At 43.1% G+C, this 18,668-nt stretch overlaps 2 protein-coding genes across 6 annotated transcripts in view; one reads left to right on the top strand and one right to left on the bottom strand.

Annotated features, from left to right (window-relative positions):
- The window catches only part of LOC149305321 (cyclin-Y-like protein 1-B), a 36,366-nt gene extending 34,731 nt beyond the window's left edge, over window positions 1–1,635 (bottom strand). The window contains exon 1 of the mRNA XM_089477715.1: window positions 1,186–1,635. Coding sequence (XP_089333841.1) covers window positions 1,186–1,447 — 262 coding nt within the window. The 5' untranslated portion in view covers window positions 1,448–1,635. The remainder of the gene's footprint in view (window positions 1–1,185) is intronic.
- A 2,031-nt stretch (window positions 1,636–3,666) lies between these two features.
- Window positions 3,667–12,955, top strand: METTL21A (methyltransferase 21A, HSPA lysine). Of its 5 annotated transcripts, none has more exons than XM_089477795.1 (4): window positions 3,667–3,721; window positions 8,479–8,633; window positions 11,246–11,357; window positions 12,444–12,955. In XM_089477795.1, the coding sequence occupies exons 2-4, from the start codon at window positions 8,487–8,489 to the stop codon at window positions 12,839–12,841; spliced, it is 657 nt and encodes a 218-aa protein (XP_089333921.1). In that variant the 5' UTR covers window positions 3,667–3,721; window positions 8,479–8,486; the 3' UTR covers window positions 12,842–12,955. The 5 variants fall into 5 exon arrangements, with proteins under 5 accessions (XP_089333921.1, XP_089333919.1, XP_089333920.1 ...); XM_089477793.1 differs by lacking the exon at window positions 3,667–3,721 and adding an exon at window positions 6,382–6,478 and having other exon boundaries at window positions 12,444–12,954; XM_089477794.1 differs by lacking the exon at window positions 3,667–3,721 and adding an exon at window positions 6,426–6,461.
- Window positions 12,956–18,668: the final 5,713 nt, after the last annotated feature.

The raw sequence follows: 18,668 nt of genomic DNA, 5'->3' as shown, positions 1-18,668 counted from the left end.
GAGAACAAATCTGGAAGGGCTGCAGGCCTATAACTAACATCATAATTGTACCAGGGATGGAATCGTGGCTCAGCCATGGAAACCCACTGGGAGACCTTGGGCAAGTTGCGCTCTCTCAGCCTCAGAGGATGGCAATGGCAAACCACTGGGAAAACGTGGCCCAGAAAACCCTGCGACAGGTTTGCTTCAGGGCAGCCTTAAACTGGGAACAACTTGACGGAGGGTGTTTTGAAATCCCTCCTGGAGGGGAGGCTAAAATGGAGTGAGGTAGATGGGTTAAAACTGAGGACTTTGCTATGCTCAGGAGTTGAAATGTATACGGAGAGCAAAGGTTGCCAGGATGGTTGAATTCAGGCCGTGTCAAATCCTCTGCTTTGGGACACAAACGGTTTTGGCTCCTAATTTAAGGTTCAAACCCCAAATAAAAGGAAGTACTGCATAGACACTTTGGGGACGTATACAGTAGATGACGGATTGACGGCTAACCCACGAGGGATGCAGACGCATGGGAGGACATCCAAGGGATATACAGGGGGGGCAAGCGTCTAATTCAAACGCAGCTGACTAAGTGTGATTTGTAGTTTCCTTTGTCCGAGGAACTATAAAGGGCTGATTCTTTAGGGGACCTGGGCTGCAGAAATCTGGATGTGTTTCCTTCTGCTGCAAAATAAACTGTGGCCTGTTACAGACTGCCAAAATGAAGCTGCTTGGGGTCTCTTTGGAGGTATGCTGTTTAAATGATGCATGCATCCTAAGAATCCGGAAGCTGCACCAAAGCTGCACTCCAGTGCTTAGGAATGGAGTGTGGCTTTGGCACGACCTCCGGACTCTTAGGACCCATGCATCATTTAAATAACATACCTCCAAAGAGACCCGAAGCAGCTTTATTTTGGCAGTCTGTAACAGGCCAGTGTTTCCTTTCAGTCGTGGCTGCTGGGTCTCTCTCTATGGCAGCAATGTGGCTCCAAGGCGTTTTCGGACTTCATCTCCCAGAATCCCCAAAGCGTCCGGGGCTTCTGGGGGATGAAGTCCAAAACACCCGGAGGTCCAGAGCTTGGGCATGGCTGCTGTAAGGAAAAGAAACCCAGCGCAGAGGATGGGACCAGGCTTGGGGCGGGAGGAGGAACGAGTCCCATCATCCCCTCCAGAAGGAACCCATGACCGGGAGAAGGGGCGGTGGCTCACCATCCGGGAACTCGCGGTCGCTGATATGCTGCAGGTGGGGCCCCTCTCCTCCTCCTCCTCCTCCTCCGCCGGGGTCTGAGTCTCCGGACTCCGCCTCGGTGATCTCTCGGTAGGCATTTCCGCGGCGCTCCAAGGCCCCCGCCGCCGCCGCGCCAAGGCCTCCCCCTCCGCCTCCCGCTGCCGCCCCTACAGCCGCCCCTCTGGCTCGTCCCATCTTGGGGCTGGCGCCGGGAGAGACGCAGCAGGTGACGGTGTTCCCCATGGCGGAGGCGCGGAGGGACCCGCCGGGCTAAAGGACAGGGGAGAAGGGGAGGAGGAAGAAGGAGAGGAGGCTCCCGCCCGGCCTCATGGTCGCCTCAGAGTACAAGGAGGAGCCTCCGCCTCAGACGCCGGCCGGAAGACCTCTGGACACACGACGCCGACGCCGCTCCTGCTTTCCCAACGGTCCCCGCGCTCCTGCGCACTCGCGCCGCCAAAGGACCAATCGCAGGGCGCGCCTCGCCACCACGTGACTTTCCCCTCCTCGCCGCCGTCGCTGCCCGGACCAATCACAGGACGCGCCTCGCGACGTCCCCACTTCCCACGTGACCCGCTCGACCCCGCCGCCCAGCTCTCTATCAGCCTCTCAGAAAGGAGGGAGGAATAGACAAGGAATGTTGGCACCGCCCCCGAATGCGTCACGGGGCGTGGCCACATGGAGATACGCCCCCTCCTCCTCCGCCCAATTGCTGTCATTCGTGGGTTGTGTTTCTTTATATAGGGAGTGGCGTTTGCTCTCGGTGGCGCTGTAGTGTTGCGCGCCTAAAGGTAATGAGAGAGGAATTAGGAAACCCTTTTAATAATCTCACTCAACGCCAATGGGTACTCTATATTTCGTATCTCTATGGCAGTGGTCCTCAAATTGTGCCTTTTAAAGGGTTTTGGACTCCAACTCCCAGAATCCTAGACTATTGACCAACATGGCTGAGGCTTCTGGGAGATGAAGTCCAAAATCTCTAGTTAAAGGGCACAGTTTGGGGACTACGGATCATCTATTGGGTACTCTGTGCTCAGGGTGACCAGGAGGTTTGGTCCTCCTCTCCCTCCATTTCTACCTTTTGCCCAGGAGGCATTTCCAAACGTCCTCCATTTTGACCAGGACTCAGAAGCATAGACCATATCCATCTGAGGAAGCAGACTTAAGTCTAGGAAAGCTCCTGCTGCCAACTTCTTTCTTTCAGTTGGTCCCAAAGGTGCTACACTGGTCCCCAAACTGGGCCCTTTAAGAGATTTTTTGGACTTCAGCTCCCAGAAGCCTCAGCCATTGTTGGCCAGTAGCTTGGGATTCTGGGAGTTGAAGTCCAAAATCCATTAAAGAGCACTGTTTGGGGACCACTGTAAGATTGCTCTCTAAAATCCATGGATTTACATGTCTATGACTGTTTTTAGCTTTTATTTGGTCTTGCCAGACACCCCTTCCATTTATCTCGAGCGTCATCCTTGGCAGTTAGAACATGATCTGCTTCCCCTATCTATACTTTTCATAGCTCTATGGACTTCCCGACCGTCTGGGCCTAACTCCGCCTCTTATTTGAATAACCACACCCTCACGTTGCTAGGCCCCGCCCACCCTTCACTGCATAGGCTGGTTTGGTCCTGGTATTTCCTGTGGGCGTGGCTCCAGGTGGGCGTGGCTCTTGTGTTCCCACTTGCCCTGGGTGGGGCCCTTCCTCCTTCCTTCTGCCTGGGTTCCCGCATTGCCCTGGGTCACAGCCACAGAGCAGCTGCTCCTGCAGGGAACGCCCAACCCAGGGGCTGCAAGATGTGGACTGTACCAACTGGCACCCTGAGGGGGGGGGGTGACACCCCTGGAATCATAGAGTTGGAAGAGACCCCCAAGGGCCATCCAGTCCAGCCCCATTCTGCCATGCAGGAACTCTCAATCAAAGCATCCCTGATAGATGGCCATCCAGCCTCTGTTTAAAGATCTCTAAGGAAGGAGACTCCACCACTATCCGAGGGAGTGTGTTCCACTGTCAAACAGACCTTACTGTCATGAAGTTCCTCTTAATGTTGAGGTGGAATCTCTTTTCCTGCAGTTTGCATCCATTGCTCCGGGTCCTAGTCTCTGAAGCAGCAGAAAACAAGCTTGTTTTTGAACATTTTCAAACCGTGGATGCTTGAATCCATGTATAAGAAAATATATATGCGTGCATATATATATATATATATATATATATATATACATATACATATACACACACACACATATACATATATAAAACCATATATATATATATATATATATATATATAACCAAGACCTCTATTATACAGTATTAGTATGAAAGCTTGTTCTTGTATGCCTTCCTTCAAGTCACTTCTGACCTGCGACATCCCTATAACACCTTTTCTCTAGAGTCGTAGTCCACCACCCAAACTGCTATGCCACGCTGTCTCTCTCATTCCTTTGCAGGGCTGATATTAGGAAACCCTATCCTGATCTCTTTGGAGGAAGTATAATATACAAACGCAAGGAACTATGAAATCACTATAAGGTATACATTTGGACAAGGTGCAGAAGCATCATTGCAATGCAAACTGCATACGATGATATACCCTTGCAGCATGTTTATAGACAAGTATCAATCCTACTGTGTCCAGTGGTGTTTACTCCTTGGTGTGTTTAGGATCACAGCTCGAGGTGAAATGGTGCATTTCAATTAAACATCAGTGAAATAGTTATTGCAGAAAAGTCTTCTGAGGACAAACTGTCAGTTTTGCCACACCCAAAGCCTTTAATCCAAAGGCTGCTGTCAGAATTGGGCTCTAAAAACATCTGGCAAAAGTTGTCCCTTGGATTAATCGTCTTCACAAAAGCTCCCAAAGAAGGGAGGGGGAAGAAAGCAAAGCAGAAGGCAAAACATATTAGAGGGAGAAGATCTTTAACTGGGTAGGCCTGATTAAAATTTGCCTGCATGTGATCTCCCCCAAGACTCCCGAGGAACGCAAGGTGGTTTAAATTTAGTTGCACATAACCTAATTCCCCCAATAAGTCTAAAATAAAATACGTTCAGAAACTTTGGCCTGTTACAGACTGCCAAAATAAAGCTGCTTCGGGTCTCATTGGAGGTATGCTGTTTAAATGATGCATGGGTCCTAAGAGTCTGGAGGTCGCACCAAAGCCACACTCCATTCCTAAGGACTGGAGTGCAGCTTTGGTGCAGCTTCCAGATTCTTAGGATGCATGCATCATTTAAACAGCATACCTCCAAAGAGACCCGAAGCAGCTTTATTTTGGCAGTCTTTAACAGGCCAGAGTAAAGGTTTATTGTATGCCGCCCATATTAAACATCTAGCATTATGCTGGTTCCATACACAATACAGTGGGCCCTTGGTATCCGCTGGGGTTTGGTTCCAAGACCTCCTGTGGATACCAAAATCTGTGGATGCCCAAGTGCCATTGTATACAGTGGTGTAGTAAAACAATGTCCCTTATTTAAAAATAGCCAAATCAGGTTATGCGATGAGAATCTGTGGAGATGGAGGACCAACTGTATGGTGTAACACTCAAAACAAAATAATACTTTTCCTGAGCGCTTGCTGCACTCTTGGCTCCTATCCAACCAAAGTCTCTATTGTGATCTTATCCATACCTAGCTCTAGGAATAGTTCTCTGTTCCTAACTGGCCCTGTTTGTAGCTGGCGGCCCTCTCTAGGCTTTATCCATTCCTATCTGCCCTCATCACTATCTCAAGGGCCCACTGTATGTCTCTCCTTTACCATTAATGCTTTGATTCATAAAGTGATATCTATTATAGTTTTTTTGTGTGGGTTTTTCAGGCTCTGTGGCCATGTTCTAGAAGAGTTCCTTCCTACGTTTCGCCAGCATCTGTGGCATCTTGAGGAAGATGCTTCATGTTTTATATTCTTCTTTTCTACTACAGAATGGTTGATAGCCTCAGGGGAAATGTGTTTATCGTCAGGACAGCATAAACAAAAGGTTAACACAGGTGTAAAACACATTGCAGAAACAGTCCAGTATGAGACCGCTTGAACCGTCCTGGCTCAGTGCTAGGGGATTCTGGGAACTGTAGTTTGTTGTGAGGCATTTGGCCTTCTCTGTCAGAGAGAGCTCTGGCGCCACAATAAACTACAGTTCCCAGGATTCCCTAACACTGAGCCAGGGCAGTTAAAGTGTCCTCGAACTGGATTATTTCTGCAGTGTGTTTTTGGACCACAGTATTTGATTGTGTGGGGATTGGGAAGTTATGATTATAAGTGAATTTAGACTCCAAAAATGAGGGTTGGAAAAGCCATCCACTTGTCTTTCTGCTTGTAAGGTTTTGGGAGCTGTAATCCAGAAAGGGAACTTGTCCAAACTTAACACACAATTATGTTAAACGTATTAACAAAATAGCATGGACTTTTACTTGTGTTAACACTTCACAGAAAGAAAACAACAACAACAGATCATGGTTAGAATAAAATTAGCTTTAGAAGAATATTAAATATATAATTTGCTTTAGTTTACACCGATCTGTTTAATTGTTGTGATTTTGGGGAAGGGGAGGGTTTATTAAAGTATAAATAAGAAAACAACAATATAAAATACATAATTTTAGAACGCTTTTTGAAATCAAATAATGTTAATGTCGTGTTTATGTTAATGTGCACTAACAATTTATAATGAATTTGTTGTTAAAAATATCAATTAAAAAAAGACAAACTTATCACGCAATATGGACATTCTTTTAATTGAATCACCTCAAAAAAGGAGAATAATAGGAACAAAATGCAAGCAGGGACTGCAGTAGAGCCAGAATTAGCCACCAAAATGGAGGTGGTTATTCAGGAGTAAGAGCCATTGAAATAAAGTGGAAATGAATTACAGTAAATAAGTACTGTGTGAATAATTGGGAGGTTATTATTATTATTATTATTATTATTATTATTATTATTATTGTTGTTGTTGTTGTTGTTGTTGTTGTTGTTGTTGTTGTTGTTATTAAAATATAACATTTGTTTCCCAAACAGGGGAAAAAAAGAATAACTGGCTGCTCCACCAGCAGAGGGCGCTGTGTTTCTCCCTCGAAGGCCTAAGAAAGTCCTCCTCTGTTCCTAGAGAGACTAAGATATAGAACGCCCCCCATTATTACTATCTATTCTCTATATTACTCCGCCCACCGGCGCCTCTAGTGCGCATGCGCCGGCGATTTGATTCCCTCAAATGGCTGGAACGTCTTCCCAGGCGTAGTGCGCTGTGCGCAAAGAGCCGCAAGGAGCCAGGCCTGCTTGGTAACCTTGGTAACGCGGTAGGACTTCGGGGAGGGGCAATGAAGTGGGGGGCAACCGTTATTTTGCGAACATTCTGAACACAGAACTGAGGAGTGGGCGGGGCCAAGGGAAGACGAATCCGCCTATTCTATTGGATGACACCCAGCGCGAGCTCGGCCCTCTCCGCCCAATCAACGGTCAGAGAGCCAGAGAAGGCAGCTACTAACTGTCATGGCTCCATCCCATTGACTTCTGGGAATTGTAGTTTGTTGTCTCAACAGAGCTCTCAGACCGAGAAGGCTAAATGTCTCACAGAGCTACATTTCCCCGAATTCCATAGCAATGAACGCCTTCCTTGGCTCCATCCCACTGAGAAATAATCCAGTTTCACAGCACTTTAACTTTCATGGCTCAGTGCCAGGGAATCTTGGGAATTGTAGTTTGTTCTGTCACCACAGCTCTTAGAGAAGGCGAAAAGTCTACAAGTCCCAGAATTCCATAGCACTGAGCCAGGGCAGTTAAAGCATATGCATAGTGGCGTGCTGAAGCTACCATTCCTCTGACTCCCATCATCCTAGCACTACAGTACTTAGTTATGGATGGCCTCAGCATGTCATCATATTCATTCCTCTTAAAAGTAACACACGAATAACTCCTTAAACAGAGCTTTCCATGTTCTGTCAAGTTCACAATCTGAACACTTAATGGAAAAGATGAAACATCTGAACACACAGCTGCCAAAGCTCAGTGCCTTTTTGAAGCAGCAAGCCTTGAATACCTTGAAGACCAAGAGTCTTGTCTCTAATACAGGAGAGCCTTCTACCAATAGCAGATTGTAACTGTTTCACACCATCATTGTGTTAATAGTTTTTTGTGGGTTTTTGGGGCTATGTGGCCATGTTCTAGAAGAGTTCACCAGCATCTGTGGCTGGCATCTACAGAGAATGTTGCAGATGCTTTGAAGCATCTCTGAAGATGCCCCTTCTCTGAAGAGGCCAGCCATAGATGCTGGTGAAACATCAGGAATAAACTCTTCTACAACCCAGCCACACAGCCCCCAAAACCCACAAAGACTATGGATGCCAGCCATGAATTCCTTCAGCTTCACATTGCGTTAATAGTTGCTGTGCCCAGTCACCAGCTTCTTGGTGGTAAGCCTCTCCATACTTCTTCAGAGTGAGTCTGTTGGCAGCAGACATAGTCTGGCACTGGGGCCCAAGATGAAGCTTCATCAGCTTGGTAAAAGTTGGCAAAGGTTGCCAGAGCTTGCACAGAGCCTTTGAAAGCACAGGATCACCTCCATGCTACGATGATGATGATGATGATGATGATGATGATGATGATGATGATGATGATGTTATTATTTTAAAGTGTCCTATTTTTCTCAGTTGAGGTCAAACTGAGATTGGTTGCTAATGTTACTCATTTACATTCCAGCTGTCACCCCTGGGGCCATTGAGATGGAGTGAGGTGAAAATCAAAACAGCTGCAATCTTGTATGGCTCAAGAGTAGCATAATAGGTCCTATGCTTGGCTGAGCCATCTACCACCTCCTGACTTACTGAACAGCCTCTGAAGCCCACCCTTCATCACAGCCATTTAATGCTTCCCAGGCAGGCAGGATCAGAAAAGGGTCTGGTTACGTTCCCATAGGCAGACACAAAATGATCACAGCAGCACCGAGACCTTCGGAGGACCCTTGTAGACCTCAACACTGTCGTCGTCATCTTACGTCTGGTTGCAGGGGATGCTCCTGCGATCCTGCCCACTCCCTTCAAAGCATGGAATAGCCATGTGGGAGGGTTTCAGGGACTGTTCAGTAAGTCAAGGTGGACCTTTGGGTGCTGTGGTGGGAAGAGGCGAAGGAGTACCAACGCCTGTTGTGTTCCCAAAAGAGCATATACGCATATAAGGGAAACTTGTACATGTGTACATCCCTAATAGGATGCCGGGCATGCATGAAGGAGGGAATGCACTTCAGTCAGTTCTTGCTTTTGGGGTTTCCCACAGACTTTTTTCTTTTTGTTTGACTTGATAGGCAAGAAGATGGCCTTGGTTCCTTATAATGACACAGCTCTCTGGGGAGTGCAAAAGTTACACCAGTCTTCCTCTGTATATTATTTTGCCAACCATACCATCAAAATCAAGCAGGACTGGAAGCAGCTGGGTGTCGCCGCTGTGGTATGGGATGCGGTGTGTATAATTCACCGTCTTTGGTAACAGGTTGAACTTGGACCCATGGGCAGGTTGAGACAGCAGCAATATGGGGCGGTTGACAGGACTGACCAAGGAATTTGGGGAAAGCTGGATAGAAAACAATGTGAAGGAACCACTCAGCCTATGCTTTCCTTTAGTCTTAACTAGCATAATAGCATCATAGGACTGTAATTCTGGAATGGACCTCAAGTGTTCAGGAAGTCACTCATGTAGACAAGGTCCAAGTAGTCCTTATATTTAATTTAAATCTCCTCCCCCCTCATTTGAACACATTGACTTGAAGGTCCTATCCCACAGTGCTATAGAAAACAAGTTTTTAAAAATTAATTCATTTATTTATTCCATCTTCTATATGGCATTCTTTCAAATACCTGATTGTACCATCGTGTCAATCGATTTTTCCAGACTGAACATGCCCAGTTTTCTCAACCATATTTCAGAGCTTCATTAGTCCAGGATGTTAGTACTTTCTTTTCAATTAAAAAGATGCCAATTGTGCAGTCTAAATGTTCTGACTTTTGTTGCCTGTTTATAAGCATCATCTAAATAGAAGACTTTGGAATGTATTCTCAGTTTATAGCAGCTTTCTCCAGTTCTATTCCCATTCTCCGAACCTTGTGTTGGAAGTTCCCATGGTCTCCAGCTAGTATGGCAATAGGAAATCTGTTATAAATTATCTAGCCTTTTTGTCTCTTGCTGGTTAAAAGCATATGTTGCTGTTTTTTCTGTCTAACCCAATCCCATCAACAGCTGCTTTGTTAGAGGGGTTTTTTTTTTTTGGTGGTTGATCCTTTGTAGGTAAGCTGTGTTTACTCAAAAGTAATTGTCATATACTGTTAAGTATATCTGTTGTTCCAGTGTTATTTTTGGTTTTTAATTGAGATGCTTCTTACTCAGCTCTCTTTTATCCTTGTTATTCTCATATATTTTTTTCTCCTTCATTAGTGCACCTTCTTTTAAAAAAGTAAAAGGTGACTGTACCATGGAATAATGTCTCCATCAAGTCAGCTGGATAATTTGCTCAGCAAATTTATATTAGCAGATGTTAAATATGGCCCCATACAGACAGGCCAAAATAAAGCTGCTTCGGGTCACTTTGGAGGTATACTGTTTAAATGATGCATGCATTCCAAGAGTCCGGAAGCTGCACCAAAGCCACGTTCCACTCCTTAGGACTGGAGCATGGCTTTGGCACAGCTTCTGGACTCTTAGGACACACGCATCATTTAAACAGCATACCTCCAAAGTGACCTGAAGCAGCTTTATTTTGGCCTGTCTGTATGGGCCCAAAGTTCCTGGTATTAAGGTTTTCTTGTCTATTTCATTTGCAAGCCACTTTTTTAGCAATGCTTTTCACTGAGAAGGATAAGATACTCCACATGACAATAATAGCAGTTAATCTTTTATTGGGATGGGTGGGAAGCACCACCAGGCATGTAATTTCAGGATGAAACTATATTGCATATGGGAATTGCATAAAGACTAGTACCACAATGGAAAATAATGAATTTATGATACAAATGAAAACTACTTGGATTACCCACACATATTCCTCCATGTGTGAATAGTGAGGTACGATTACAATCAGGAGCATTCAGCTTCAAAAGATACATATGAACCTTACCTAAGATGTATGTGAAAGCAAGCACCTTTATTGTGATCTATGTATTACTTGTGTGTAACTGAATGGAAACTTAACGTTCACAGCATGAAAAATTGCTTCAAAATAAGTTTGTTTTCCATACTGTGTAAGAGGTAATCCAATAAATAATATTTAAATTTAATTACATAGTATTTAAATAATAATTTAAGATGCTGTGCTCCAAATCTACAGAGTCATGGCTCCTGGGAAGAAAAAAACCCCTTCTGTCATGAGTATTTGTGGGTGCGCTCTATCAAGGTGCAATCTTGATTCTGTTCAGGGATATGAATATCAAATTGGGAGTTCACCTTTTCTTATCTGGTCTTGAATTCAAAGTTGAAATCTAACCATCCTGATTAAGAGTATCTTACAAGCAGCCAGACAAAACAATAATTTGTACAGTGTTTTACTACCAAGGTGGCTGGATTCTGCTGTTTAATGCCTATTTGTACTCATCTTATCTAGTCTGTGGATTAGAGACTGGCTTGAGCTAGAATGAAACAACCACAACTGAATCCACATTTCAGTTTTATTTTCTGTTCTCATATGAGAAAAACACTGGCCCAGATCCACTGATCTACTTCTGCATCTAGGAGAACCTGGACTTTTCCTCCTGCTAAAGCCCTCTATCACACCAGCTTTAGAGGTTTTCCACAGATCTTGGGGCCTTTCCCCTGTTCTCCTAGTCTCAACGTGAGAGGAGGAATCTTAGGGCAAAAGCTTATTATCAGGCCATGCTGTGGCCACAGGGCCAGATGCAGTCTCTAGGGCTCAGGTCTGGGCCATGAAATTCCAGGCCCTGGGATGCTCCTGATTTGTAACCCTATCCCCAGAGCAGGTATTTATAGTGTATAGGAGGCTGCTGATTCTGGCAGAAGCTGTATTGGATGCAGGCCTGAAATCAGCATTCTTTGTTAATTGCATTATTTCTTTCCTCTTGGCCCAGGCTGTGGTGTTGTGCACTTTCCTGGAGATGGGAGGCATTGATCTACAAGGGCGCATGGTAATTGAGTTAGGAGCTGGAACAGGCTTGCTGGGAATTGTAGCTGCGCTGCTTGGTGAGTTTCTCTTTTGGGAAGCTGGAGCTAATGTTGCCATTTAAGCTCATTTCCTTATCAGACAGTGATTTCTTTATCAGGCAACATATCCCCGGTGATATGTTCATTGTGTAAGTCACTTTTATTACTGTGGAAGTGGGTGGTGGATGAGCAGGCTATGTATAGTATGGTTATTTTCCATTCTTTACCAGACTCTTTTTAAAGTAATAAACTGACATCCTGTTTAGCAGTTACAAGATATTAAACTGGACTCATACTCTCATAACTGCTGAGGATCCACATTTACGGTTGTTAATGGCTAAATGGGACAGCAAAAATCTACCGTTGCAACCTAGCAGTAGTTCAGTCAAGTGGTTTCTAAGATGATGGAGATTTGGGTACTGAAAAATTATTTCTGTAGCTCTCCTCCAGTTGTGAGGTGCCTTGAGGCAGGTACTGTAACTATGGCGGGGTGCAGACCGCCAAAAAGAGGCGCCTCCTTGGCACCTCTCTTTGCTGCGCAGGAGCGCCGCAGCATACAAATTGTGTGGCGCTGCTGTGCAGCAAAAAAGGAGCTGCAAGAAGCAGCTCCTTTTTGCGGCGCCGCAATGCACCACAAAGCACCAGATGGTGCAGTTACGTTGCAGCTGCGCAGTGCCGTATGTAGGCGGCGCAGCTGCGACGTAATTGTTGCACGTGCCGTATGTATGGCGCTGCGCAACTGTGGCACATGCATGACGTGCTAGGGTTGCGGGGCAAAGGGCCCATCTGGATAGGGCCTATAACAGGGCTATTGGTCTGTAGGGCTTATCCTATCTGTGGACTTATATAGTGCTGTGTTTAATACTAAGTTCCACCAGGATTAAAGTGGAGTAGTGTTCTGGGTCAGCAAATGACTATTAGAACACTTTTTTGTTCTGGGTTGTTTTGCTGAATGATGTGACTATGCATTAAAAAAAGCCCACCACCATAATGTATCATTCAACATAATGATTTGTGATATTTTTGTATGTTTGGAAAGCTTTGTATTACGAAAGTGGTGCCAGACACCTGTAATTTCTCTTTACCCATTTAACTCTCTTTTTCTCTTTGGGGACTACACTTTAGGTGCCCATGTCACAATCACAGACAGAAAGGCAGCCTTGGCATTCCTGGAGTCCAATGTAAGAGCCAATTTGCCCACCGACCTTGGGCCAAGAGCAGTGGTCAAAGAACTGACTTGGGGACAAGATTTAGGGAGCTTCTCACCAGGAGGTTATGATGTCATTTTGGGTGCGGACATAGTTTATCTGGAAGAAACGTTTGAAGCTCTTCTCCATACACTGGACCATCTCTGCTCCGACAAGACTGTGATCCTGTTATCATGCCGCCTCCGTTATGAACGGGACCAGAACTTCTTGAAGATGTTGAAAGGACTTTTTTCAGTACATGAAGTGTTCTATGACAGTAATAATGATGTGCATATATTTAAAGCACAGAGGAATATCCAGAAGGGAGATCTGTGATGTGTTCAGTTGTGAACTCTTTGGCAACTTATGCCTGTCAAACTTGGAAATGTTATTATTATTATTATTAACCTTTATTTATGAAGCGCTGTAAATTTACACAGCGCTGTACATACAATCTTTTAGTTAGACGGAACTCCTAAAATCCTCCAGACACCATGGCCAATGTCCCATGTTGCCTGGGGAGCCTAGTCTGGGAGTTGTAGTAAAAAAAGTAGTATTTCCATGATTTGATTGGACCAAAGTATTAGTTTACATCTTCCTCTCAGAAATTTCTGATTTTTCTTTTTATCATTTCGTTAATGGCGATTTAGACTGACGACATGATAAATGGCCCAATGAATGACTGGATGACAGAAATTTGGCATCACTGCAGTTAAGGAAGCAGATGTCTCTTTGGCTTTCAGTAAGATACCCAATTTGGCATAGTGGTTTGGCATATTCCCAGGCAAGCCCCATAATAGGTTTGCCTTAGCATTACCATAAATCAGGAATGACTTGAAGGTAAACAACAACAATAACAAAGTGAAAAATCCAGTTAGAAAAATGACATTTTATTTCTGTGTTCTATTGGTGTAAAATAATACAAGTTGATGGACAAGATGGAAATTAAATAGCAAAATAAACCATACTCTGTGATTGAAAAAGAACAAGATCTTTACAGTTGCAAAGGAAACTAATTTGCTGTTTTGCTTCAGAAAGATCAGGCCTTGACAGGGATGAGCAATTATAGAGGGACCAGGGGTAATCCTTGAATCTTTGGAAGCTTTGACAGGCTGCAGTGGAGCCATAAAAGGAGGAAGATATCAAGAACAAAAGTAGAGCTGGCATCTGGTAAGGTTTGAGTTTCATTTTTTGGGAGAATTCTGAATAAAACAATTCCTAGAAGCCTTATGGAATGGAAAACACCTTTTTCAGTAAGGAAAAATTATTTCACTGCAGTGAAGATAGTGAGTCACTTCTGACCTACGACATCCCTATAACACTTTTTCTCTAGAGTCGTAGTCCACCACCCAAACTGCTATGCCACGCTGTCTCTCTCATTCCTTTGCAGGGCTGATATTAGAAAACCCTATCCTGATCTCTTTGGAGGAAGTATAATATACAAACGCAAGGAACTATGAAATCACTATAAGGTATACATTTGGACAAGGTGCAGAAGCATCATTGCAATGCAAACTGCATACGATGATATACCCTTGCAGCATGTTTATAGACAAGTATCAATCCTACTGTGTCCAGTGGTGTTTACTCCATGGTGTGTTTAGGATCACAGCTTGAGGTGAAATGGTGCATTTCAATTAAACATCAGTGAAATAGTTATCGCAGAAAAGTCTTCTGAGGACAAACTGTCAGTTTTGCCACACCCAAAGCCTTTAATCCAAAGGCTGCTGTCAGAATTGGGCTCTAAAAACATCTGGCAAAAGTTGTCCCTTGGATTAATCGTCTTCACAAAAGCTCCCAAAGAAGGGAGGGGGAAGAAAGCAAAGCAGAAGGCAAAACATATTAGAGGCAGAAGATCTTTAACTGGGTAGGCCTGATTAAAATTTGCCCGCATGTGATCTCCCCCAAGACTTGATTTCAACAACAGTTGGATAAAATGTCTTCATACAATTTATATAATTATATAATGGCTGGTTTTGTAAAGAAAGGGGTTCAAGACTGACTTGGGAGGACATGGATGTCACAATACTGACAAGTCAGGCCTTCTGCTGATTGCATTAGTAGGAAATAGGCTAAGATTACATGTGTTGGTTGGTAGTGATTTGCAAAGAAGAAGGTCCTCCTGATAGCTTTGTAAGTAAACATAACACATACCATTAAAACCACCAACCCTGCGACGTCAGTTGATTCATCCATTTGTAGTGTGAATTTGATGCACCTGATGCAACTGATAAGGGTCTCTTTCATGTCATCAGCCAAATCACTGATTCGTCTAGCAACATTGTTATTTGACAAAAGAATGTTGGAGACTAACTTAACAGCAAACACTTGACAATATCGATTATACAAGGTTTAAGATGAGTCTCTGCAATGGTATGAGCTTCATCAGCTTGAGCTATATAGTAACTCATTACGTAGGAAGCTTCCAGTACTTTTTCACTATTGGTTTTAGCAAGTGTTGCCATAGTTTTCTGTGAAGCCAAAATTTCTTTGCATTTTCTCTTGAAAAAAAAATCAGACGATTTATCTTTCAAATTGGGATGGTTTCCCTTGAAATGACGCCACAGTTTAGCAGGAAACATGCAACTACTGGTCAACACATTTTCATAAACCACACAGAGAGGCTGACCATTATTTGTTTCTCTGAATCTCATATTCAAGTAACTTGTTTCGTATGTTCGTTTTTTATTAGCAGGTCTTCGCCCCAGTGCCCCACTTCTGTTGCATTTTGCAAACCATGATTGAGGTGGCGCAGCTGATTCAGAAATGGTTTATTTTGCGGAAAGCTCTTCTGACAAACAAATGCTGGAATGCACTGCTTGGTTATCATATTTTGTTGTTGTTGACTCATCTGGCGAAATAATGGAGTCAGCTGATGGTTTGTCCTCCTTTTCAAATATAACATCTTTGTTCTTCAAAGTTCCAGTTTTAAGCTAGCGACCCATGCCTCAAAGAAAATGACAGTAATATGAGAATAACTGACTTCATCTTTCCTAACCCAGAATGCAAAATAAGACAAATACAGGGTTTATTGTTAAAAATGAACCTTTCTTAATTTAAAAATGAGGCCTTTTTCATTTAAAAACAAGCTCTTTTTCATTTAACAATGAGCAAATTTAACTATATGTTATTAAAATATATTAACATTATATTTAATCCTATTGCAATATTAACTTAACTATAATATTAAGGAAAAACTGAACTTATAATAATATTACTACAATTTAAAGGTTTTTTTAAACTAACAGCTTGCTTAAATCGTCAAGAAATAATTCATGACTATGTAGTTCCAAGAAATCACTACAACATTCAGTTCCTGGAAGTGTGTGTGGCAGGCGTGGCACCCTCCTAATGGCAGCAGAATGACCAAACGTTGTCTGATATAAGAGGCATGAAATTCAACTTGGAAAATTTCCGTTCAGAATGTAATTTCTAGTTTTCTTATTTTGATTCTACTTTTTCTTTCATAGTCTTTCATTCAATTTTTATTCCTTTCATTTTCTTGGAGCAGCCGCAGAGCACCTGGGAAGTGCACGCGGAGCCCTAAGGGCTTCGGAGCACAGGTTGGAAACCGCCGAGTTAGATGAACGAAAGGAAGCGGTGCATTCAATATAAAAGGAAAATTGCTTGCAGGATGCCACCAAAAGCCAGTCATCCAGATGAGGATAGATTTACACATACCCCTGAGTCCTGACTGAGGAAGGAGATTACCACTGCCATGCACTTGGTAGAGACCTTGGTACAGCAGAAAGTCTGAACAGGACGACTTTATCTTGGCAAAGATCCATGCCAATGGTAAATCAGAGAAACTTGTGATGCTTTGTGTATATCCTGATGTAGAAGTAAGTATCTCACAGATTTATCAAACCAAAACATTTGCCCTCATGAAGGAACAGCAGGATTGACTGAACTATGATTATTTTAATTTTCAGAGGCTGATGTACCTATAGACACCCCAAAGATCCAAAGACATGCATTCTCTGGATATACCAAGAGAAATAGCCAATCATGATGTGCTGGGCTGGAATATTTTCCATGGCTGGCGGGATAGAATTAGGGTAATAGCTTGAGTCTGAAGTGCCTTGAGATACCTCTTGCTGCTGTGCTGGTGTACCAGACTGGGCTAACACTGGAGGTGGATGCCTAGCTGGTGCTGAGAGGTCAGTATTGATAAAACAAACAGCTTCATTTATATACCACTTCATACTGAAGTAACACTATCTAAGCGGTTTACAATTGTAAGCTAATTGCCCCAAACAATCTGGGTACTCATTTTAGCGACCTCAGAAGGATGCAAGCCTGAGTCAATCTTCAAGCCCTTTCGCTGGTATTGAACTCGCAACCTTATGGTTTTGAGTGAGTGGCTGCCGTATAGGCATTTAACCACTGAGCCACCAGGGCTGAAACAGAATTGTAGAGGGAACTGTTACTGCAATTGAAGATGATGAATTCGGCAACACTGATGGAATGGGCTATGGGTATACATAGCACAACCTCAGCCAATACCAGCGTTTTTACTGGATGCAAGGGGGGAGGAGATCTTGAAATGATGGCCTTGGTGGAGGACAGAGAGGTGTTGAAGACTTGAGAGTGGGTACTGATGAGACCTTGGTACAGCAGAAAGTCCGAACAGGAGGATGTGGGACATCAACAGTGCAAGACTGACATCATAACAAATGAGTCAATTCTGAGGGAGATTGAGAGTGATCATGATGGTGGTAATATGCAGACCATCTCTAGTAGTGGGTATCAAAAGCCTTGTACTGGTCTCTATATGATGGGGAGTAAGAATGACACTCAAAGTTTCCTTTCAGAAATGTTCTTGCCAATATCTATGTAGGATACCAAGGTGAATAGAGAATCTTCATGGTAGCTGTAGTTGTGAAGCATAAGATCTCTTGCTATTGGATGTTGACCTATCACATTGAGAAAATGGAGGCAATGCACTAAGAGACCAAATGGATGGCAAGGTCGCAGTCAGCTGCCCATGGCGGCACGGTGCAGAAGGCAGTTGTTGATTCGAAACAACGGGTGGAGTGAAGACAGGTTACAATGAAGTGGCAGGCAAGACCATTGAGGAGACAGACTGCTCAGTACTGCCACTCAATGGGATAGTTGGTGCTGACTCTATAGACTCCACTATCAAGACTGGCAGAGGCGTTAACAACAACAATAACACATAATTTCTTGGAGACTGCTGTACAGAACAATGAAATAATAAAGATCTATTCCGTTATTCTGGCATTGAATTTGGAGCTGAAAGGACAGGAGGTTAAAGGCTACAGTTTCTTTAAAGTTCTTGTGTAACTCAGTTTCTCATTTTCACAATACAACATATTTCAAGGATTTATCTCTTTGAAAGTGCATTTATTTTTGCAGTTTATTCTTAACTGGATATTTGGAACTATCGAGGAAGCCATAAGATCTTAAGAAATTATCCCCCTTTCTGAAAAAAGAGACTTAAAAAAAGATTTTAAAAGCATGTTTATGTGTCTGCACATAAATGTGTAAAAAGGGTGTTATGACAGTTTATACCACAAACTTTACAGTAAGAAAAAAGCACTTTTTGACAATAATTCACAAATTCACAAGGATCACTTTAATATACAAAGCAATTACTAGCATTCTGAAACACAAAGCAATTAGTATGTACATAATGTTAATAAAATGCAGTATAACTCAGTATGTAAAAAAAAACAACAACCCATAAAGCACAAAAGGATAAATTACAAAATTAAAACGGGGATTTTTTGAGGAAATAGGGAAGTCTGAAATTAATTTAATCCATTTGTAGTCCATTTTCTCTGTGAAGTAATTTAAGTTCAAGGGAAAACTTAGAACGGTCAATACCCTGTTTTGTGCTGATTGTTTGGGTAAAGAATTAGAAATAAAGTGGGCTGGATTCATTACATTTATTAAATAAAAATAACATAGCCACCCCAACTCCAGATGCTTCCCATGTTATTTCAACATAGTTTTGCATTGCAAAGCCTAAATGTGAAAAACAGAATCAAAGCAAAGATGGAATTTTACATATGGTGCCAAGGCCTCAGCAGCGCACCTTCAGCCAGAACAGTTTATATAGGAACTAATCCATTTTTGAATGGAATTGAATGTATGACATTGTTACTTACTTTTGCAAAACAGAATTATACAAACCATT

This window comes from Sceloporus occidentalis, unplaced genomic scaffold (assembly GCF_023333645.1).
Source record: "Sceloporus occidentalis isolate IW3139 unplaced genomic scaffold, rSceOcc1.0.p SCAF_12, whole genome shotgun sequence".
Classification (NCBI taxonomy): Eukaryota; Metazoa; Chordata; class Lepidosauria; order Squamata; family Phrynosomatidae; genus Sceloporus; species Sceloporus occidentalis.
The sequence above is the reverse complement of the archived record's forward strand: the minus strand, read 5'-3'. Positions and strand labels throughout refer to the sequence as shown.